General features: G+C 44.2%; 1 protein-coding gene across 1 annotated transcript; it reads left to right on the forward strand.

The window, feature by feature from the left end:
* Positions 1 to 7,754: 7,754 nt before the first annotated feature.
* On the forward strand, positions 7,755 to 14,391 carry LOC308460482 (glucose-6-phosphatase catalytic subunit 1-like). Its single transcript, XM_080976946.1, has 5 exons — positions 7,755 to 8,067; positions 9,067 to 9,176; positions 10,157 to 10,262; positions 11,832 to 11,947; positions 13,013 to 14,391. The coding sequence occupies exons 1-5, from the start codon at positions 7,766 to 7,768 to the stop codon at positions 13,522 to 13,524; spliced, it is 1,146 nt and encodes a 381-aa protein (XP_080833072.1). The 5' UTR covers positions 7,755 to 7,765; the 3' UTR covers positions 13,525 to 14,391.
* The last annotated feature ends 9,751 nt before the right edge of the window (positions 14,392 to 24,142 follow it).

Here is a 24,142-nt window from a genome sequence, read left to right on the forward strand (position 1 = left end):
ATGCGCCCTGCGTGATTGGCTAATTCCGGGATACTCCTGCAAGCCAATCAGGTTGCAGATTCACTTCCTCCAGAAGTCTGATTGGCTGCTCTTGCAGGTCACTGATTCACTTCCACCTGGTGCTGGATCCGGTGGCTCCTGCCGACCAATCAGACTGCTGCATTCTGGATCCTATTGATCTAGGATTCAGCTCAGTACATAACACATACGCTGCAGTCAATACCTATTTTGGGGAGGGGGATTTGACACTGTACCTGTTTTAAAAAATGAGAAGCTATAGGAATTATCTGCCCACTGTGACAGTTTATTTTTTTCCCCTGTAGATATTAAATTGCTGACCACAATAATGCTGTACCCCAATCAACAGCAAAGCATGCAATAATCTTTTATCCTGGCAGCCATTGTGAATTTCCGAAAATTCAAAAAGCAACTCACAGCTTTCTAGGGAAAACAAAATGGCAGCCACTCCAATTCCCTCTGCGCACCAAGGAATTCCATGCTACCCCTGAAATATTGCTGAAACAAAACAGCCGGTTTTGATGCGGGTGACGCTGTTGGAAAATGACCTTTTATGCATGGCCTTGTCATTTTCCCAGGGCTTGAACAGATATTCCCAGTGGAGTATGCCAAAAATACACTAAATTAAAGAGGGATTAAGAGCCAGACTAGATGAGGCATGGGGCAGGCGGGGAATGCAAAGAAATGTAACTTCCACTGTGATTAGAGTCTCCCACAGTTTTTACTTTGTTAATTAACAGCTAAATGGGGCTGGTATGGAAAATTGGGGATGTGGTAACTTGGAAGACGGCGTTTAATCTTTTCTTTCCATGCCCTTTGCCTCATACTCTCAAAGCTGCTATTTGCTTGTTTTTAAATACCGTATTTTTCGCTCTATAACACGCACCCGACCATAACACGCACATAGTTTTTAGAGGAGGAAAATCCGTAGGCTTGCCACCCTTAGGCATTCCTTCCATATCATGCACAGACATTTCCCCTTACTTTCTAGGAGGAAAAAAGTGAGTGTTATAGTGCAAAAAATACGGTACTTGTGTCCCCCCCCCCCCCTTATGTTTCCAGCAATTCTTACTTTTATCTGTAAGCCACTTTGAGCCCCGTCAGGGGAAAAGGCGGGGTTTAAATAAATAAATAAAATGTAATTAGCAATGTTTTTCTTACAGTTGTAAATCATTGTTCTTTTGCTGTCTGTTTTTTCCCCCATCGAATAAACCACTGTAACCCTCGTGTGCCATTGTGAGGTTTTTTATTAATAATTTTCATTAAGTTTTCAATTTTGCATTTCAAAATAAACCTTTTACAAACTTAAAAATATCCAGTGACTTCCCTTCTTCCCCTTCCATGAGTCATTTTACATATTATACATTCCTGCATATTTTAACTGTAAGCATTGAGATCAGTTTCCCACTTTTACATTGATCAAATGTTATTGACACTGCTTAATTTATATATTTTTTTATTATTTTAAATGAATTTTATTAGTATTTTCCACACAACAACAACAGCACAAAAAATATCAAAAGATAACAATACACAACACACAAATATCAACATTCGAAAACAAAAACAAAACAAAACAAAACAAAAAAAACCAAAATCCATATCTTACAAGTTAATATTATAAACACTAAAACAACAAGACATTGACTTCCACTAATCCCACAGCACCTCCTTTATCTCTCATTCTGTCTTCCTGTTTTCCTGTTTTCTTTATCCTCTCTATCCTAACATCTAGATATAAATCCTTCTTTCATATCCTTTCACTTCACAAGGTTATTCCAGACTCAGCCAGATTTCTGCCCTCGAACCTTGGCTTTTGAGGTATTCATTTAGGCACTCCCATTCTTTTTTTACTTCATTTTTTAGTTTTTGTCTTATTATATCTGTCAATTTGGCTAATTCTAAGTATTCTGAGAGCTTACATAGCCACTCTCCCCTAGTGGGTAACTGATTCCCTTTCCAGTACTTAGCCAACAGGATTCTTGCTGCAGACGTTGCGTATAAGAAAAAAATAGTTTTGTCTTTTGGAATATCGTCATTTAAAATTCCTAAAACGAATGCCTCTGCTGAATTTATCTTAATGCTGCCAGCGTTTTCAGCTGTGCAGTTATTTTCCATACGTTCAATAAATGTTTCCCACTCTCCTTTAAATATATGTCCTTCTTGCTCTCTCATTCTATGTGTTAAATCTGCAAGTTCTGCGTATTCTGTCAACTTAAGTTGTCAATCCTCTTTTAGTTGTGTCCCATTGTAATGGATTCCTTTGAAGTCATTTCTGCACCAGGTGAAGTAATTTTTAACCCCCCAATTCCCACCCACCCTGACGTGTCCCATATTTTGCCTGACCACAGGTGACAACCCCAGCCCAACAAGAGAAAGACTTTGCCAGATTTTGGTCTCCCTAACTGGGGGTAGGGGTCATTTCAGGGAAAGAGCGTCAAAAGATTAGGACATATTGCAACATGTTTATTTGTGGCCCCAGTATCTTTATTTTTTTAATCTTTATTGCAAAACATACAACACAAACAGACAAAAAGAATACCACAATGACAACTAAACTTTAATTGACTACACATAATCTAACATCACATATATTTTTGGCTTCCGAATCACCTCATTGTGCTTTCTAAATATTCTTAACCTATACGCACTTCCTGTCACTGTATATCTATTACATATCAAGAATTTTTTTTACGTTTATAATTTTCTTTAATATTCAAGATTCAATCTATACCTGTCAGGAGATTTGCATTTTCACAATATTGTTCTTTTTTAAAAATACTTTTCAGATTTATACATTTCACTGATTTTACAATCATTTTGACATTTCAAAACTTCCTCCCCCCTCTTTCTGCGGTTCCTTAAATTTATTTTTAATATCTTTTGAATATCCTAATTAACTTAATTTGCTCATTTACTCATCTTCTTTAAATATATACTCATATGTAATAACTGCAGGTTATTGCAATAATCCTGTCAATGTTTTTATCTGTTTATTTTTTTTAATAAATATTCTTTATTGATGAAAAATTTGCATGTCTATACAAATATGTACTATCTCTTAACAGGTAGAAGAAAGAAAATTATATAAAATAGAAAATTTATAAAGAAATAAAAAATAAAGAAGTAACAAAGATAAGAAAAAAACGAAAGAAGAAATGTTTTTATCTGTTTAACGTTTATCAGTTACTATTCCATAAACCATTTCCATTCTTTTATGAAAAGTTTGATATCTTGATTTCTTATTCTCCTGGTAAGTTTCGCCATTTCTGCATATGCCATAAGTTTTTGTATCCGTTCTTCCTTTGCTGGGACTTCTGCTTCTTTCCATTTCTATACAGTTTGGGTAGTTCTGTCCCTATAATTCCCAACCGAAAAGCTTCTAGTTTCTTTGTTTTACAAACGTTATTTTAAACATCCTTTTCATTTCATTATATGTCATAAACGTGGCCCCAATACCTGGCCTGGTTAAAGTTTGCTACCATTTCTTTCCATGGGTTATAGAGACATCTCTGTTTCTAACAGCTGTTGCATGTTGTGCAGGAACATGCACAGGGCCGTCTTACCCATAGGCGCTAGGGGTGCGAGGCACCCAGGTGCCAAGAGTCTGGGGTCCGAGAGTTGAGTCCGGGGAAGAGCCCACCCATTGGCTGGAGCGCCACGGCGGGCTCTGTGCTGCGAGTTCGGGAGCAACCGAGCCAGCAAGACGCTGAGGCAGGCGCCCAGTTCCACCCTCCTGCGTGCCTGGGACTGGGCAACTTGGGGGGGGGTAGGGTGCTGGGCGGATCTTTGTACCCTGGCGTCACATGTGCTCCCCCCCCCCAAAAAAAATTTTTTATTGGTTTTCCACATTTCTAACAGATATAACATATAAAACACACAAAAGAAAACACACTACAATACTAAAAAAAATATAAACATTTGTTACTTCTAAAACACTTTCGTTGTTAACTGACTTCCTCAAATCTCCCCTAACTGAATTTCTTTGTATCACCTTGTAACAGTTCTCCAAAATCTTCTTTCTAATAAAATTAACTCCTTCAATTTACTATCTTCTTCTCTTTTCTTAGTAATCAAAATCCATAATGCTTTACAATTTGTTCTTATTTTAATCCTAAGCCTATTTGGTACTTTCAAGTGACTTCTAATTGTCTTATGTTACAATATTTGGCTAAATCATCTTTGAATTTCTTCCAATCTTCTTTCTGATCGCGGATTCTTCCACTCAGTTTGGCCAGCTCCAAAAAGTCCAACAACTTCATCTGCCATTCTTCTACTGTTGGTATTTCTTGGGATTTCCAGTTTTTAGCTCATAGCAGTCAAAAACAATCTAACATCTTTTTTGGGCAAGGCGCCGCACATGCTTAAGACAGCCCTGAACATGCAAGCCAGGGCATGGTTGATTTTGGACTCTCCTGAAATTCTAGTTCCACGTCTTCACTGGCCTGCCCTCCAGGCCCATGGCCACTGCCTGCGCAGATTGTCGCGGGTCAAGGGCCCTGAGCTTGGACTTTCGTTGGCGAGTGGAGATAAAGGAGACATTTTCACTGGCCGGCCAGCAATCATTAACCCTGCTCTTCCTGATGGCCCGGAGTGTGGACACCATCGTGTTTTGGAGGAGAGCTTGCTTTGTGCTTAGCGTTTCCAGGAACACAAGAAGAACAAACTGCACCGCTGGTAAACAGGAAAACGTGTCTGATTTCCCCCAGTTGGGGAGATGAAAGGCATGACGTGTCTTCTGCCTATAGAAGTTAACCTAAGGTTTGTCGGCAGGGCGGGTGGGAATAATTTCCTTTTCAACTCTTGGCTCCCAAGTTTCTATTCTACAGATTTATATCCCACCCTTCAATACAGATATTTCCAAGACAGGCTAATGGCCACTATCAAAATAATACAATAGAAGCAATTTAAAAGAAAAAACAGATGAAAAGAACTTGCAGATGCTAACAAACACACATCCTGCTCTGGACTTGTTCCATAATTTCCCCCGGATGATTTCCTGTCCCTTCATATGACATTTTCTTGCTCTGCTATTGCTGGCAACTAAAGGCTAAACTACACGTGCTTTTACAAAATGGATGCTTAAAGAAGTGACTTTCATTTTAATGAAAAAGCAGCAATTATCTAGGGTGGCCATATTCCTGGAAGTGAAAATCTGGACCAAGTTTGTTGTTTGGGGACTTTTATAGTGTTTTTAAAAGCATTAAAAAAAAAAAAAAACTGACCTACTTGCCATATGTCCAGGTTTACACAGACATTTTGCCCATTCAGCAAAAATCCGCCATTTTGCAGGCCAATTCCCAAGAAAACCCAGGCATATGGCAGCCCTAAATTATTGCCCCAATCAGGTAGGGCCTTTCCCATTGAAGACTGCAATCCTAGAACCACTATCAAGGGGATGAAATGCTAATTGTTAATTCTACAGTGGTACCTCGGGTTACATACGCTTCAGGTTACATACGCTTCAGGTTACAGACTCCGCTAACCCAGAAATAGTACCTCAGGTTAAGAACTTTGCTTCAGGATGAGAACAGAAATTGTGCTCTGGCGGTGTGGCAGCAGCAGGAGGCCCCATTAGCTAAAGTGGTGCTTTAGGTTAAGAACAGTTTCAGGTTAAGAACGGACCTCCAGAACGAATTAAGTACTTAACCTGAGGTACCCTGTATTACCATCTGATGGTAGAAAAGCAATGCTAAACTCCCCTGACTTTATTATGGGGCGGACCTAAATCTTGAGACTTTTGCAGAGCTGTGCTCGTAACCTCCTGCGCTCCTGCCTAATCGGCGATGACAAAAATGCATTTTCAAAATCGGCACTTCACGTACGCAAAAGAAATTGAAAAGCAAAACATGCTTAGTTAAGTGTTAGAATGTGTGCGGCGTGTTCGTCTGCTGGCGTGAGTACAGTCCCCAGCTCTTAAATAGCCTTTATTGAGTGGTTCAGCAGATCATACCAGCTGAGAGAGTCCGAATCTGGCACTTTGCATCGGGAACACAGCGTGACGGTCAAAGTGTCAGGCATTTGAACTGGCTCGTGTCAGCATTCCCTCTTTGCTGTTCACTGCTGCCTAAGATGAACTGCACGAGAGCCTACAAGGTGGAGAAAGGCAAAGCCCAGCTGAAGAAATAGGAACCAGAAGAGGCCTCATGCCCAAAATATTTATTGTCTATTTGGTTTATTTAGTACATCTGCATGCACCGCTCTTCAGCCAAAAAGACTCCTGGAGTGGCTTACAGACAAGACAGTCCCTATCTGTAGCCTTGCAATCTGGGGGAAAACCAAACAAATCACAACACACAATGGAAAAGGGATAGAGAGGGAATAAATGGCTGGCTGTGGAAGCATTGCAGTTAAATAATTTAAAATGGATTAGTGACATTTTCCTTCAAAATTATAGGACGGGCTTTGTACGCCAGTGTCACCCTTTCCTTCACACGGTGCAGTTATTTTATGTTCAGTATAAACAGGGCTTTTTTTACACCTACACACACCACTTTTAATTGTTCTCCAATACATGGAGGGGAGGAAAAGGGGAAACGGGCATTCCGGGATCAAATTATTATTATTATTATTATTATTATTATTATTTATACCCTGCCCATCTGGCTGGGTTTCCCCAGCCACTCTGGGCAGCTTCCAACAAAACACTAAAATACAATAACCTATTAAACATTAAAAGCTTCCCTAAGCAGGGCTGCCTTCAGATGTCTTCTAAAAGTCTGGTAGTTGTTTTTCTCTTTGACATCTGGTGGGAGGGCGTTCCACAGGGTGGGTGCCACTACTGAGAAGGCCCTCAGGATGGCTTCTGTAATTCTGGGGCTGTCCCTGGAAAATCAGGGCACTTGAAGGGTATGCATTAAGTCTCAGCTTTGCTTCTAAATAAACATGCATAGGATCCGGCCTGCGTATAAGCTGAAACACTTACTGTACACATGGTTTTCTACTTATGCTTATTGCATTATTAGCCATCACCATTGTAAGCGCTAAAGGGGAGGTTCAAAGGTGTTGTGCAGTAGCTCGTGTGCATTAATTGATCTTGAGCACGTATCCTGAGATTACAGATTTAGGGAGGACTTTGGAGCTGTGATAGGTATGGTCAAAGAAACTTGTAGAATCACTACTGCAAAGTTTGTGTGCTGCAGTTGGAGAACAGAAGAGGGAAGGATTCTGATGACTGCGCTGTGTGGCTGCCCCATAACAAGTGAGCAAACAAAACATAGCAATTCCACACTAAATGCCTAGTGTGGAAGAACCCTGTGTCTATCTGGTCTCTCTTAAATTCCATTAGTTTTTAAAGGCAGTTTAAACTGAGTTGCTGCAGTTGCCTATGATTGGGGTTTTTTATGCAGAGGGAGGAGTGGGATAATATAAAATGACCTGTCGGGAACCCAACTGTGAGCAGTACTAAAACCTTGAAAATTTCAACCCAGGGATTCATGCACATAGCAAATTTCCTCCATCAGCCCTGAGCCAGGATGCAGGAGAAGTTGTGCACCAACCAGAGACGCTTCCTTTTACCCAGGGGACGGGATGAAGATTTAATGTGGCCCTGGAAAGAGTTAACGCATTTGCGGCGAAGGCAACAGGCTGTTTTGGAGGGCTTGTTTGTTCCTCTTACATAAGTTTCTCTAAACTTGTTTGTCCCAAGCTAGGGGGGGAAGCACCTTTGATCGGGAAGGTGTTTTTGTACCAAAGTGATTTTAAGTCCAAAGCTCAATCTGCCGCACACGGGAGAAGATAAAAGGCGATGAGAGCCGTCCAAGGGTGTAGTGCAGCTTCAGCAGGGACCGAAATAGCTGGTCGCTCAGCTATCGACAGAATGGAAGCGGGCATGGACTTTCTCCATCACTCAGGCATCCAAGCCACACACTACCTCCAAACAAGCTACCCGGCAGCCCAGGATTGGTTCCTCTTTGTTTCTTTCGCTGCCGACCTCCGAAACACGTTCTTTGTCTTCTTCCCCATCTGGTTCCACCTCTGCGAAGCGGTGGGGATCAAACTCATCTGGGTGGCTGTGATTGGCGACTGGCTGAACCTCGTCTTCAAGTGGTAAGTGTCCTGCCTACTCTAAAGTGGTTGCCTGAACTCAGGCTTTCTTCATCTGGGCATGTAATGTTGTTAAGCAAAGGTAAAGGGACCCCTGACCGTTAGGTCCAGTTATGGCCGACTCTGGGGTTGCGGCATTCATCTCGCTTTATTGGCCAAGGGAGCCGGCGTATAGCTTCCAGGTCATGTGGCCAGCAGGACTAAGCCGCTTCTGGCGAACCAGAGAAGCACACAGAAACGCCGTTTACCTTCCCGCCGGAGTGGTACTTATTTATCTACTTGCACTTTGACGTGCTTTCGAACTGCTAGGTTGGCAGGAGCAGGGACCGAGCAACGGGAGCTCACCCTGTCGCGGGGATTTGAACCGCCGACCTTCTGATCGGCAAGCCCTAGGCTCTGTGGTTTAACCCACAGCGCCACCCACGTACTTGTTAAGTAGGCACCAAGAATAGCCACAGCTAGCTTCCATAAATTTGGAATGGGAAGACTTCCTGGCAAGTCCGAACCCCGGTAACAAACTATTCTACCCATTCCAGCTGCTCACTGCTATTCTGTGAAACCAGCTGTTAGGATGGCCTCAATGGAACAAGTCCTTTCCATTTCCCTTCCACTCTTTCCTTCCCTTTCACGAGCTCCTCTCTGCAAGTTCCATGCCAGTCTGGCAAGTTATTTTTTCTGGACTTGTGGAATGGGAGGAAAGTCTTTGGTTGCCCCTGGTTGACTTTAACGAGTTGCGTGCATGGCCTATTACTGCCTTTGGTGTTAGCATCTAGGATAAATATCTATTTAGCCCCCAGATCTGTTTTTTTCCAGCACCAGACTCCAAAATACTCCACGAAAACATGGGACCCTTCTGGTCTGCTTGCATTGTGATCCTTAACACTCAGGAATTTGTGTGGGTGTCGCAACTCTCTTTCCTTTCGGCCCTAGCTGGTTCTGTTGTCGGCAATCCCTTCCCACAGCAGAGACTCACAGTGCCTCTCATGCTCCTTTTCTCTACAGGATCCTGTTTGGGCAGAGACCTTACTGGTGGGTACGTGAGGCCAGTTTCTACCACAACACCTCGGCCCCTGCAATCCAGCAGTTCCCTGCTACGTGTGAAACTGGCCCAGGTGAGATGCCGAAGGAAAGGGTGGCCGTGTAACCAGAGGCAGGGCAGGAAGGAAAAAAAGGAATGCATTAACACCAAAAAAAATAATCATAAAGACAGTTATTCTGTGAACTGCCCTGAGATCTTATGGTGATATAAATCTAATAAATAAAATAATAATACAGTAGTACCTCGGGTTAAGTACTTAATTTGTTCCGGAGGTTCGTACTTAACCTGAAACTGTTCTTAACCTGAAGCACCGCTTTAGCTAATGGGGCCTCCTGCTGCGCCGCCAGAGCACGATTTCTTTTCTCGTCCTGAAGCAAAGTTCTTAACCTGAAGCACTATTTCTGGGTTAGTGGAGTCTGTAACCTGAAGCGTATGTAACCTGAAGCGTATGTAACCCGAGGTACCACTGTAAACAGGTTTGATAAATCTAGGCCGTGTCTTGAGTTAATCACAATTCCATATGTTTGGTGAGCGCCTGCATTTTCTGTACTTTCCTGTACTGGAACACAATATAGCCTTGCAAGATTTAATTTCCTCACCCATGTCTGAAGCTCAGTGAAAGATACATTTTAAGAGCCAAATGGGTTAAGTTAAATGCTAAAAATGAAGTAAATGGTCAATGAAGCTCTGCCTTAAACTCCCACCACCAAAACATGGTTCAGTCTCAGATCAAAATCCAGGCGCTCTCTGAATCTGTGCTTTCCATGGAAAACAGAAAGCGACGCCAACCACAAGACTTGCTCAGCTGTTGCAGAATATGTTGCTTGGGCTCTGACTGGTGAGCCTTGAAGGGGGTGGGAAATCAATACATAAAGAGTAGTATTTGGGTACATAAGGCCTGCATCTGATTTTGCATTTTATTTCCCCTCTGGAAAGGCGACGGGTTATATAGACAGCTTGAAAGGGTCTTGCTGTAGTAATATCTTTCAGGCAAGGCTGAGGGTGATACGGAGGTTTTGGAGCCAAGGCGTCTGACTTTCCTTTTCACTTTAGGGAGTCCCTCTGGACACGCGATGGGTTCAGCCGGCGTGTACTATGTGATGGTTACAGCCATTCTCTCCATTGCATTGAAAAAGAAGCAGCCATCTTGGAAACACCGGTAAGCAACGCCAGCAATATTAACAAAAGGCACTCTCTCTGAGCAAGGGAGAGTGCTGGGAAGTATTTTCCGCTTCAAGGAGAATTAATATTACGACGTGCAACAATGCTTCCGTTGTGGAAGGGAAAATTGGAAGTCCTGCATTTTATCCCTTTGGCAGTAACCTTTTACAAAAGGTACAAAAATACACTTTACAATAAGCCAGAGATTTGATGCTGATAAGGAAAAAAGACACCAGGAGAGAACAATATTGTCCCTGTGCATATCTTAGGCTTGGATGGATCTGTTAATTTCAGTCCTCTAAGTTTCTCATTTCTCCAATCTTAGCATTCTTAGTTCTCCACATTTCCGCATTTTTTTAAAAAAAATCCTCACGAAAGTTGACAGCATTTTAATGCAAATTTCTCCCAATAAGCACATTTTGATATGGCTCTCTGGCTAATCATTCATATTTTTGCAAGCAATTTCCCCAAGTATTATGCATTTTAATGCTATTTCCATGAATGTGTGTGGTTCTGTGCACATTCCCCCTCTGCTATTGCGTGGGGAACTGCGTCGCGCAATTCAGAGGAGGACAAATTTTGCAGGATAGCTGTGTTCACACAATGTTCGCACGTTGGTTCGAGAAGTGCAAGTTAGTTAGTTTCTCACTGAATTGCAATGAAGATCAAATTGCCCCTCCATCCCTAGTAGATGTTGTCATTAAAATTGCCTGTAGCAACTGGAAAAGTGAATTATTCTCATTGGGAACCAGGAGAAGGCATATGCAATGTTTCAAAGTGCAGCAGGGCTATGCTGGAAACTCCTTCACTGTGATCAGTACAAGGGTGCCTCTCTCGGATCATGCTTTGGAAAATACATTCCTACATGTCTGAACCAGAAGCCAGATGATTGTGTGGATTGACTGCCCCAAGCTGTTGCCAAGAGATTTCTCAATCATCAGACAATGACAGCCTGCCCGAAGTCTGTAGGAAGGGACAACATTTGGCAGCTGAGCAGGATTTTGATTGGCTTGTTTGCTCGTCTGTTGTTTCAGTTGTGAAGCCAGAGGAAAGTCAGGCTCACACTGCAATCTAACAACCTGTTGTGACCTCTGCTTTCATATTACACTGGTCTTCCCCTGGTGACAGAGGGTGGCCAATGCAAAAACTGCACAGGAACCCAAAGTCTTTGTTATGTACTGAAGTTCTCACCCTGGGCCAGCAGGGGGATACTGTAGATAGTTATGCAAATGAAGGATCGAAAGTGATGTTCAGTGATTGGATAGTTTTAGAAAGTTGTTACAGTAACGTGGTACTGGAGCTCTATATAAGCAGGCTGACTGAGCCCTTCAGTTCAGTTCTGTTCTGGCCTCTGAATAAACAAGAGCTGTTTGAAGAATCACTGTGTCGTCTGATATGTTCACCCACAACTTAACAGTCTTAATTCTCCGGAGCTCTTACATTTTTCCTGACAGTGTGTGGGAAAGGATCTGTATAGCTTGCAAGTGAGCTCAGGAGATGCCCCAGAAAAGTCTAGCTTGCCAGTGTTCACCTCTATTCTCTTCTCATCTCTTGTCTCCTTTTGCAGTTTCTTGCAGGCAGTGCTCTGGGCGGCTTTTGCTGTTGTCCAAGTCTGCGTCTGTCTCTCCCGTGTCTTCATCGCTGCCCATTTCCCCCACCAAGTTGTCGCCGGTGTCTTCTCAGGTCAGTGCAGATTACTCACCGCCTGGTATGATATATTGAGATGTACGGCAAGGCTGCAGCTATGGAATACAGTAGAATTTGTTGCCGTGGACTCAGCTACAGATTCTAATACGCAGACTCCACAGAACAAAATTAGTGTGCTCCCCGAAATGAGGTCTAAAAAAAATAATACCGTATTTTTTGCTCTCTAAGACTCACTTTTTCCCTCCTAAAAATTAAGGGGAAATGTGTGTGCATCTTATGGAGCGAATACAGGCTGCACAGCTATCCCAGAAGCCAGAACAGCAAGAGGGATTGCTGCTTTCACTGCGCAGCAATCCCTCTTGCTGTTCTGGCCTCTGAGATTCAGAATATTTTTTTTCTTGTTTTCCTCCTCCAAAAACTAGGTGTGTCTTGTGGTCTGGTGCGTCTAATACGGTAATTTTATTAAAGGTTTTCATCCTAATATAGCATAAAATTCAAAATAAAATAATAAAAAGCAATGTATCAAACAGAAGAAAGAGAAAAAGAAAGAAAGATACATTAATAATATTTCTCATATGATCCTCATAAAAAACAAAATTATAAATATATGCGTGTCATAGCTGTCAACCTTCCCTTTTTTTGCGGGAAATTCCCTTATTCCAGCGCCGTTTCCCGCTGCTTCCCGCTGCTATCCCGGATTGTTAGATATCCCGTAGACTGTCCCCGGGACAGGTGAGGCTGCTGATCCCTTATTTTCAAATCTGAAAGTTGACAGCTATGAATTCTGTGTAACTTTTGGCCACCAATTTATCTTAACCTTCATACATACAGAGAGCTGAATTTCCCACCTCCCACCTGGGAGACCTTCCCCTTCCACCCTGAGAAAAATCACTCTGACCTGCCCAAATGAGGTCTTGATGAGGCTGTGAGATACCCATAAAACAGAATACTTTGTCTTTGAGGGTGTGATGGCATTCCAGGTGTTCCACCTTGTTTAGTTTTCTAAAGACCTGAGCCATTTTGCGTAGCCTTAAGATTGCTTCCAAAAGTTTGGAGGTGTGTGTGTCCTGACCAGCGATGTCTCCTTTCCCCCCAATCCAGGCATGGTGGTTGCCGAATCTTTCCAGCACATACGCTCCATCTATAACCCCAGCCTGCGGAAGTATGTGGGCACCACCCTGTTCCTCTTCTCTTTCGCCCTGGGTTTCTACCTGCTGCTGAAGGTGCTGGGCGTGGACCTCCTGTGGACCTTGGAAAAGGCCAAGCGGTGGTGCGAAAACCCAGATTGGGTCCACCTGGACACCACGCCCTTTGCCGGCCTCCTGCGCAACCTGGGCGTCCTCTTTGGACTGGGACTGGCCCTCAACTCCCCAATGTACGTGGAAAGCTGCAAAGGGAAACAAGGGCAGCAGCTGGCCTTCCGGCTGGCCTCCATCGGCGCTTCGCTCCTCGTCTTGCACCTCTTTGACTCTTTCAAGCCCCCTGCTAAAGTGGAGTTGCTCTTCTACCTCCTGTCTTTCTGCAAGAGTGCCGCCGTGCCACTGGCAGCGGTTGCCCTCATCCCGTATTGCGTCTCCCAGATCCTTACCCAACAAGACAAGAAAACTGTGTAGCCGCCATGCCGGTTTTATTTTCTATGAACTTGAGCAGGTGAAGAGCTACGACGGAAGGCAAAAAGGGACAGCGTTCTTGGCGGTCCTCTTAACTAAGTGTGTTCTGGGCTCCCGCTGGAGCCAGGATACGGCTGACCCATCTGCCTTCATAAAATACCAGCCGGGGTCTCCATCCAGTGCTGTCCATAGGTCGTAATTCCAGTGGCGCAGTTTGGTAATTTTTAGATTGTGGACATTATGGTTGAAAGGTAACGTGTGCCGCTCCGCTTATTTCAAAATGTTGCTGATACGCCAGCGCTTCTGCATCTGGGGCCCCTCCAGACCCTAAAGTCTTGGCCCTGGATGGCGTTGCTACGTGAGTCTTCCAGTGCAAGACATTTCTCCAGAAAAGTGTTACCTGCGATTTTGTCTGCCACCAGCAAATACATGCTCAGCTGAGATGACAGGGAAAAACTGGTATCAGCAAGGCAGGGAACGGGGAGCAAGCAAGGGGATTCACTTGGCATAGTTGGGGCAGAAGAGGAATAGAATATATATTTCCACCATTGCCTGTCTTGTGGCAGGAGAGGGAAGTTATCTGTCCATCCATGACACCCGCCAGCATTGTTCACACTTCAAGGGAGACGCTCCCTAGTGAGCCTGGCTGCTGTTATGAGGTCAAGCGATGAACTCCTGTGTGTGTTATGGGGGGGTTTTACCCCACTGAAGGATTGACGGTCACTTTTGGGATGGGGAGGGAGAAAAGATGGCGAACCCACCCGCGACCTACTGCAGCCTAGAGAGGGCTTTTGTAGATGTCTGCACGCCATATTTCTATATTTGTACCTACACCTTTTTGTTATGAATAAAGCATGTTTTGTTAGCAAATGAATGGTCAGCTTTCTTTTGGGAAAATATTTGAAAACTGAAGTATTAAATGTTGTTTAAAAGCTCCCCGTATCAATTCCCTCTGCCAGTTAACTATAAATGAACTCCTAGCCTTGATTTAGTGATGCAGGTTACAGTACTTCTACAGTGTTGTGCCAGAGCGCTAAACTTTGAGATGAAAAGAATAATAATCTGCAATGATTCTCTAAAGCTCCTCTCTGGTCTCTGCCAGCTCAACTTTTCACTTCTTTTAACTGCTGAAGAATTATTATCCAGTGTTTACGCAGTGGGTGGGCTACTCTGTGCCAAAAAATGATATCCTGAGACTTTGGTGGTGGTTTCTTCACCTGTTGACAGGTAGGGGAAGTAATACTTGCTGTGATTAATTTATAAAATGAAGCTGGGGATCTAGCCTGCTTTAGAGTACTGGCACTTCAGACCTGAAATCACTTGCTCCTAATCAAAGCAGGCTACAGGACTCATTGGTGAAAGAAAGGCATTCTGCACATGGTCAGAGGCATTGTCTTCTCTTATTCACATATTTCAGAACTGAGTCTTGATTTGTTCCAGAGCTAATCCTTGGGGCAAGCTAAGCCCTGTTTGCTTCCCTGTCATGCTAAAAGACTGTGTCAACAGTTCATCAGCTGCCAACCCTTAACTCCCAATTCCTAGGATTAAACATATTGCAAGGGGAAAGCTGGAGGAAAGGTTAGTGGGTGGGGCACATTGACTGAGCCACACAGCGCCAGTATATGAAGTAACTTAGAGTTCATCTCCATTTATTTTTGTTTGCTGTGTAAACCAACAACAAATTGTGATTATTGCAGACCCTATTTTCCGGGGACGTCCCTGATTTAGAGAAATCATCCCAGTTTCTGATTTGATCCCAGAATGTCCAAGTTTTCCTTAGGATGTCCCTATTTTCATCGGAGAAATGTTGGAGGGTATGGAATTATCCAACCTCTAAACTGTCAGAAGACAAGTTTTTTTTTAATGCTTACTTTTTTTATATATATGTTGAAAGCTGCCCAGAGTGGCTGGGGCAACCCAATAAGATGTGCGGTGTGTAAATATTAAAATTATCATTATGGAATGGGACGTCCCTATTTTCATTGGGAAAATGTTGGAGGGTATGGTAGGCGGTAGGACCACATGGTTTGCATTTTTTTTATTAAAAAAAAGGTTTCAAGTTGATATTCCCCATTACAGATAGCAAGGCTGAGAGAATGACCCTCCATTCTGGGCCAAGGGGGGTGGGATTCACTGTCTGACACAGGCCACAGTCACAGTGGATAGATGAACCAATTGTATTAACAAGTTGGCGCGTAATAAAATTTGACGTATTTCCCGGTGGTGCATTTGGGGGGCCCAAAATGGTGGGCATTGGGAGAAGCGGTACCGCCATAGGCAGGGGGTAAAGAAACGAGTAACGTACAAAGGAAGCCATTGACACGACAGTAAGCTTAACACACTCAAATCAACAAAATCCTACCACCAGTAGAAATCCAGAATTTAGAATATCTGTGATTGGGCAGCAGCAATCCACCCACAATGAACAAAGAATGACCGGTAGCAGAAGTTTGCCCTCTTTCTAACTTGGGTCTTATTTTATATGGAAAATGTGATTTATCTCAAATTTGTAAACATGGGGGGAAATTGCCTTGCCAGTTCTTATATTGCAATAGCAGAGGGTGGGGTCACTCGGATAGCCCTGCAATAGAATAATCCTTTGCAAATACCGTATTTTTTGCTCTATAAGACTCACTTTTTCCCTCCTAAAAAGTAAGGGGAAATGTGTGTGCGTCTTATGGAGCGAATGCAGACTGCGCAGATATCCCAGAAGCCAGAACAGCAAGAAGGATCGCTGCTTTCGCTGCGCAGCGATCCCTCTTGCTGTTCTGGCTTCTGGGATTCAGAATTTTTTTTTTTCTTGTTTTCCTCCTCCAAAAACTAGGTGCGTCTTGTGGTCTTGTGCGTCTTATAGAGCGAAAAATATGGTACTTTACGTTGGGGGTGGGTGGGTTTAGACTGACTTGTTTTCTTTTCAGGGAGAACGTTCCCCGTATAAAACAGCTGGCAGTAAACGTCCGTCTGCTAAAAGCTGCCACATTAGACTCAAGTCCCAGGTCTCCCCGAATTGAACCCGGCGTCTGAGTTGCATGTGAAAGCCTTGTAAGCAGAGATGTAGCAAATAAAAAAAAAACCTGCCCCCCCAAATCCCCCGTCTAAAGTAAGGCTTGAGTTAGATTACGTAGTCCGGCCTTTGCAGCTACTCCTTTTGTGGTGTGCATGTCTGTAAGATCACTGCGAAATCCAGCTAAAATCCCAGAATTCTCCACATTTTTCCCTCCATGGCAAGCTATCCCAGCCATCCCAGGGGAGATGTGAAAAATGGAGGAGGCGGCAGAGCAAATACCACAATAAGCAAGGACACGGAGTTCCCAAGAAGGAGGGAGGCAATGCCACAGAGGATTTTCAAGACCCAGACGAGGACGTATGTGAGGAAAAATGCATTGCGCCAAGTCTTGATTCCGTAGCTGGGGAAATGCCTTAAAAAGCAGTTGCCTTTGGTGCACAAATATAAATATACTAACTTCCCCCCTTGATAGCCAGAAACATAAAAGGGCTTATAAAATGATCACGCTGAAGGTCAGCAATCCTCATAACTTTCCAAATATACAATGTATTCTTGACCATTTTCAAAACAGGAAAGTGATGTAGGAGTGGAGCAGGGACTATATTTGAAATGTAGGAGCCAAATCCCCACCAATAAAATAATTGAAGGCGCTACCCCCCCACCCCAGTTGATGAGCGTTGCCATTCAAATGGCGTGTGTGTCTCGCACCATGTGATTGATTATGTGGGGCAGGGCCTACCTGCCCCCCTCCCAATATTTTATTCAAGTTGGCACCCTGTTTCAAAATCTGAACCGGGCAGCGTTTCCTCACAGGCAATATGTCAGAAGATGCATGCTGATGGTAGGTATGGCCGAAGCCAGGGATGAGTTGCAGGGTCCAGCCCTACTATGAGGCAGAGTGAGGCAGCTGCCTCGGGTGGCAAATATTCAAGGGCAACAAGCAGAGTGCGGTTCAGTGTGTGCTATGCAAACTGCCCGGCACCCTCAGGATGCAGTGAAGGATGAGGAAATAAAATTCAATGTGTCTGTTGAACTGTTTGCACCTGGAACGGGACTAGGAGGAAGCGACTTCTCGCTTTTTGCTTCAGGCGGCAAAATGCCTTGGCCCAGCCATAGGTAGGTGGGCCTACGCAAATTGGATGAGGTACCCTTTACCTCTCCCTCTTCTTAAAGTGGGACAGTTGAGAGGTACAAACTCCTTTCCGCCATGTTTCACTTGCATCCAAAGGAGGCCGAGGGCCACAAGAAATTAGGGTTCTGTACCTGTGATTCGCGCATCTACTTTTGCACACCAAAGGACACTGTTGCGCTCAGCAACTGAAAATCACTGGGCTGGGCCTTTACCAGCACTTTGCAAGAAAACTCTACTAGGAAATCGATTAAATTTCCAGGTCTAAGGGCTGTAAAAACTTCAGATACCATAAGCGCTGACACAGGTGTCACCTCAGGTCTCCTCAGGCAGAGGTGGGCAGATGTCAGGGTTGCGAGGATATATTTCGTTTGTGACTGGATGCCCGACACCCAAATGCAAAAGTAAAGATTTCCGAGTCTCGGAATTTGAATTAAAGACTTCCGAGTCTAGGAATTTGGGTGCCAGAAATGAATGGAGGTCCTCAACCCTCCTGGCGTTGCGGAGCAAAGGAAATTAGAAGCAAAACCTCCTCATTTGCTGAATTCTGACTTCATGCTCCTTAACTGCATTCCTCACAAAAGTCCTAAGGACACACATGTTAGATTTCAGCTTGGTTCTTCACCCCTTTCATTACAGAAAAAGGTCAGCAAGTACTGCAGGTTAATGCTTAACTCTATTGTCTTCAACATTTATCTTTTTGCTGGCTACTGAATCAGCTTCAACCACTCCCATTAACTGATGTGTCCTATCGTTACACAATGAAAATATTGCTGACTTGCATTTATTTATGCAGCACTCGATTTTTCCCTCCTTGGTGCTGCCATGTGGTGTGTATTATTCCCGTTCCAGGCAAGGAGGGGCCGTGTTATGTAACTCAGGGCTGCCTACAGCAATAATTTTGACGGTTTCAGCCTTGCAGTGATCCCAGTGTGATGCAGTGACTGGGGCACTTCCAGATTGTCATTATTTTGGGTGTTATGATTCATTTCCACACAGGCAAATTCAGGTCTGACAATTAAAGTGTGTACGCTCCAACGTTTCTCCAATGAAAATAGGGACGTCCCATTCCATAAGGATAATTTTTACTATTTATACCCCCCACATCTTTCTGGGTTGCCCCACTCTAGGCAGCGTCCAACATATATAAAAACAATAAAACATTAAACTTTTTTTAAAAAAAACCTTCCCTATACAGTGGTGCCTCGCAAGACGAAATTAATCCGTTCCGCGAGTCTCTTCGTCTTGCAAAGCACGGCTATTAGCAGCTTAGCGGCTTAGCGGCTATTAGCGGCTTAGCAGCTATTAACGGCTTAGCAGCTTAGCGGCTATTAACGGCTTAGCGGCTTTAAGAAAAAGGAAAGAAACTCGCAAGAACTGGCAAGACGTTTCGTCTTGCGAAGCAAGCCCATAGGGAAATTCGTCTTGCGGAACGACTCAAAAAACGCAAAACCCTTTCGTCTTGCGAGGCATTCGTCTTGCGAGGCATTCGTCTTTCGGGGCACCACTGTACAGGATTGCCTTCAGAAGGCTCAGGGGTCGGATAACTCCATACCATCCAACATTTCTCTGATGGAAATAGGGACGTCCTAAGGAAAAGCGGGACATTCTGAGATCAAAGCAGAAACTTCTGTATATCTGGGACTGTCCCTGGGAAATAGGGGCTCTTGGAGGGTCTGAAATAGTCAACAAACCACCCTCATGTAACCTCCTTGAAAACTGTGCACAGATGAATCAGGATGTTTCATTGAACAGGCTCTCTGGAAGGAAGGACTAGGAGGACTTTCCTTATAAAGGAAAGATATGTATCTATCTATCATCTGTCTATCTATCTATCTATCTATCTATCTATCTATCTATCATCTATCTATCTATCTATCTACATTGCCTTTTAGGCCTTAAACAGGCCCCCAAAGCAGCATACAAAATTATGGAATACAAATACAATAGGAGCGTTTTAAAATGGAGCCATTAAGCATTTAGAACGGAACACTTATTTTAAAAATCCCCATAAAACAAAATCAGAAGGGCCTCAAGATAAACCAAATGTCTGGCAAAAAAAGAATCATAGAGTTGGAAGGGACCTCAAGAGTCATTTAGTCCAACCCCCTGCAATGTAGGAATCTCAGCTAAAGCATCCATGACTCTTTATTTAGTGGCAGGGAACCAAATCTCTGTAAGGCAGGCATGTCCAAAGTCCGTTTGGGGGGCCTAATCTGGCCTGCCCCTGTGGCAGTATATGTCCTGAGGTGAAATCCTTTACTTTGGGGTAAAATTGTAAAAACTCAACAACTTCAGTCCTAAAAAAAGCCCAACAACTCTGGCCAGCCCTCACACATGTTCACTTCAGCAAATCTGGCCCTGTTTGAAAAAAGTTTGGGCACCCCTGTAAGGAAATTGTTCCACAGTCTGGGTGCCACAACCACAAAGGCTCTGTTTGTCCTTCTCTCCCTGTATTTTTTTATCAACGGCTACTGGCAGATGGTGCGAATGCTCTTTCAATGGAGGGTGGGAAGGCATTGGAAGCATAGCTGTCAACGTTTCCCCTTTTTAAAGGGAAATTCCCTTATTCCGAATAGGATTCCTCACAAGAAAAGGGAAAAGTTGACAGCTGTGATTGGAAGTGCAATGCAGCAGAGCATCACCAAACAAACTGCCTTCACTCAGACCACACTTCCTATTAGGTAGGTCAGTAACTTGCTGCCGGTTGATATGTAAAAGGCTACTCAACGCACAACAGGTATTTAAAAATAAGGTGGCAGGGAGAGAGGGACAACAGAAAACACTGGAATGCAATTATTTAGCCGTGGTGTTTTCTGGATTAACCATAATAACTGAGTGAACAGAGCATCGCAATTCCAGAAAATAGCCGTATCCTCCATCAATTTATCTAGCGCTTTTTAAAACTGTTCAAACTGGTGACCATCTTTTGGTAGCAAACAAATGCTAGCAGCATAGTCAAAGAGTTTTAACTCTTTTGGGGGAAGAAAGAAGCCGCTGGGTCTCTGATCTAGCTTCGTACTCCTGGTCCAGCTCAGGCCTTTTTCTGTTGAAAATTCCCACCGCAACCACGAACCGAGGGTTTGCCTGGGAGTCCTCCTATTTAATCTTCAGGTGGAGGGACCTGTCAGATGAGGGAGATCTTGCTCACGCAAGCTTCCACGCTAGAGGTCACGAACAGAACACTCTGTTCTCTGTCCGGAAGAACATAGGTGAGCATACAGGCAGGGGTGAGCTCAAACTCTGACCCCTCTTATTTATCTGCCTTCTCTTCCTGCCTGCCACCTTCCACCTTCCCCAGGAGTTCCAACCTTGACCCCAGCATGCCTATCTGCCAGCTATTGAGCTGTTTTCCCACCACGTGGGATTTCTGGGATGCCCACATTCTCAAATCCTAACCCCTGCTTCTTCCAGGACACTTTGGGCTGCCTGTAACAAACCTCCAACAGCAGCTGCCTTGCCCTCTGCAGCTGATTTCTTTCTCCATTAATACAGTTGTTTACTTTCTTTTATCACATAATTTGGGAGGTTGCACTTTGATCTCGTTCACTCGGAAGCTGCGTGCCTTTCTGCTATGTGTTCCTCAAACTCCATGTATGCAAGATCATGCCCTTTGAGTCTTGATTAATTAATTAATTGCCCTGGAAAGATTACTTATCAGCACTTACTCTTCAGTTTCTGAGCTGGGACAAAAATATATCTATGCTGTGGTGCCTTAGTGATATTGCTACCAGTTGATATGGGGGAAAGACAGTCAGCGCAGAGTTGTCCAGTGGACCCAACTCTGATCCAATGGATCCAGTAATCTGATTCAGCTTCTTTTGTTCCTATGTACTTGGGGGACGCGGGTGGCGCTGTGGGTTAAACCACAGAGCCTAGGACTTGCCGATCAGAAAGTCGGTGGTTCGAATCCCTGTGATGGGGTGAGCTCCTGTTGCTCGGTCCCTGCTCCTGCCCACCTAGCAGTTCGAAAGCATGTCAAAGTGCAAGTAGATAAATGGGTACCGCTCCGGCGGGAAGGTAAATGGTGTTTCCGTGCCCTTCTCTGGTTCGCCAGAAGCAGCTTAGTCATGCTGGCCACATGACCCAGAAGCTGTACGCCGGCTCCCTCGGCCAATAAAGCGAGATGAGGGCCACAACCCCAGAGTCGGCCATGGCTGGACCTAATGGTCAGGGGTCCCTTTACTTTACCTTACCCTGTGCTTTAAAAAAAGAAACCCAACTTCCACCTGAAACACAGCTAAATTCAGCATGCTGTGAGTCTGCATGCTTGTGAGTCTGCATGCTTATTTGGCACATTTCATTATGCTTCCTCACTGAGCCTAGGGCTTGCCAATTGGAAGGTTGGCAGTTCGAATCCCCATGATGGGGTGAGCTCCCGTTGCTTGGTCCCTGCTCCTGCCAACCTAGCAGTTCGAAAGCACGTCAAAAGTGCAAGTAGATAAATAGGTACTGCTCTGGCGGGAAGGTAAACGGCGTTTCCATACGCTGCTCTGGTTTCGCCAGAAGCGGCTTAGTCATGCTGGCCACATGACCTGGAAAAACTGTCTGCAGACAAACATCGGCCTCTTCGGCCAGTAAAGTGAGATGAGCGCCGCAACCCCAGAGTCGTTCGCAACTGGACTTAACTTCCAGGGGTCCTTTTACCTTTATTATGCTTCCTCTAGAGATGGAGTGGTGTAGGGCACACTAGGCAGAAGACTGAAGCCTTGGTCACTACAAAGACCCTACCTGCCCGCAGACTGCCTCACCAGAGTGGTGCATGCTCTGGCTATCTCTCGCTTGGACTACTGCAATGCGCTCTATGTGGGGCTACCTTTGAAGGTGACCCGGAAACTACAACTAATCCAGAATGTGGCAGCTAGACTGGTGACTGGGAGCAGCCGCCGAGACCACATAACACCGGTCTTTAATAATAATAATAATAATAATAATAATAATAATAATAATAATAATTTATTATTTATACCCCGCCCATCTGGCTGGGTTTCCCCAGCCGCTCTGGATGGCTTCCAACAAAATATTAAAATACAGTAATGCGTCAAACATTAAAAGCTTCCCTAAACAGGGCTGCCTTCAGATGTCTTCATGAAAGACCTATATTGGCTCCCAGTACGATTCCGAGCACAATTCAAAGTGTTGGTGCTGACCTTTAAAGCCCTAAACAGCCCCGGTCCAGTATAGCTGAAGGAGCATCTCCAACCCCATCATTCTGCCTGGACACTGAGGTCCAGCGCCGAGGGCCTTCTGGTGGTACCCTCGCTGCGAGAAGCAAAGTTACAGGGAACCAGACAGAGGGCCTTCTCAGTAGTGGGGCCCGCCCTGTGGAACGCCCTCCCACCAGATGTAAAAGAAACAAATACCAGACTTTTAGAAGACAGATGGGCGGGGTATAAATAATAAATTTATTATTATTATTATTATTATTATTATTATTATTATTATTATTTAATGCCTCCACACACCACCGGCTTCCGAGATCTCACCTTGTATCCCCACATGCTTCCAAGCTGGCCCTGTGCACATCTTTAATGGCTCAACACTTCCTTTTTCATAAAATCCTTCCAACCTTCTACGGGAAAATTGGGAAACGCCTCATATCGCTCTTCCCTGACAAGGCTTCCTGCTGCATCCCATCATAACATTGCGGAAGTGTCTGCCCTACCCTAGTCCCATTTCTTTCTTTCTCCATCTATAAGTAAAGAAAGAGACCTGGGTAAACAGATGAAGCGGACTCCCTGCTTGAAAAAGGGGGCTCACTTTTTTGCAGTTTGGAAGGGGAGAGAGCTGTGAACAACAGCAAAATTCTGCCCATCTTATGAGTGACCACTATGGTGGAGAAGGTGGGATCTATAGGTGGAGAAGTTACTTAATTGTTTGGATGCTGGGAAGCTGCTGCAATAAGGCTCCTTGCTCCTTCCTTGTTCTTGTGCTCAACATAGATTCAGGGCAAGCACCACCCCACTCCATCCATTGCCTATCCAAAATGAGGGAAGTATGATAGAGAAAGCATTGCCCTCACTCCGAATCATCTTTATTTACTTTCACTCTGAATGAACTTTATTCCTCCTCACTCTGAACTAGCTTTGCCCCAGTGTCAAATCTTGGTCTTGTAACATTGTCAATGTGAGCAGCCGGGATTAATGTTGTGATGAAAAGCCACCACTGGAAAACAACGATCACACAGAAGCAGCTAAACAGGCACAAACAGTAAGCTCTCAAGTGTCTTCCGAGGAAAATTTCAACCCCTGCAAAGCCCACCTTTGTGCCAAAAATGTCCACCCATGAAGCCCTTTTATGGACTCAACAAAGAGCAGAGACCTTCAGGCCAACCTACATTACAAACTTAGACTGGTTTTTAATTTATTATTCTTATCATCATCTCCTGTAGGTAGCTGATGGTTTAGACCAGTGGTGGCCAAACTTGGCCCTCCAGCTGTTTTGGGACTACAGTTCCCATCATCTCTGACCACCGGTCCTGTTAG

The sequence above is a fragment of the Podarcis pityusensis genome (genome assembly GCF_964106645.2).
Source record: "Podarcis pityusensis genome assembly, chromosome: 13".
Classification (NCBI taxonomy): domain Eukaryota; kingdom Metazoa; phylum Chordata; class Lepidosauria; order Squamata; family Lacertidae; genus Podarcis; species Podarcis pityusensis.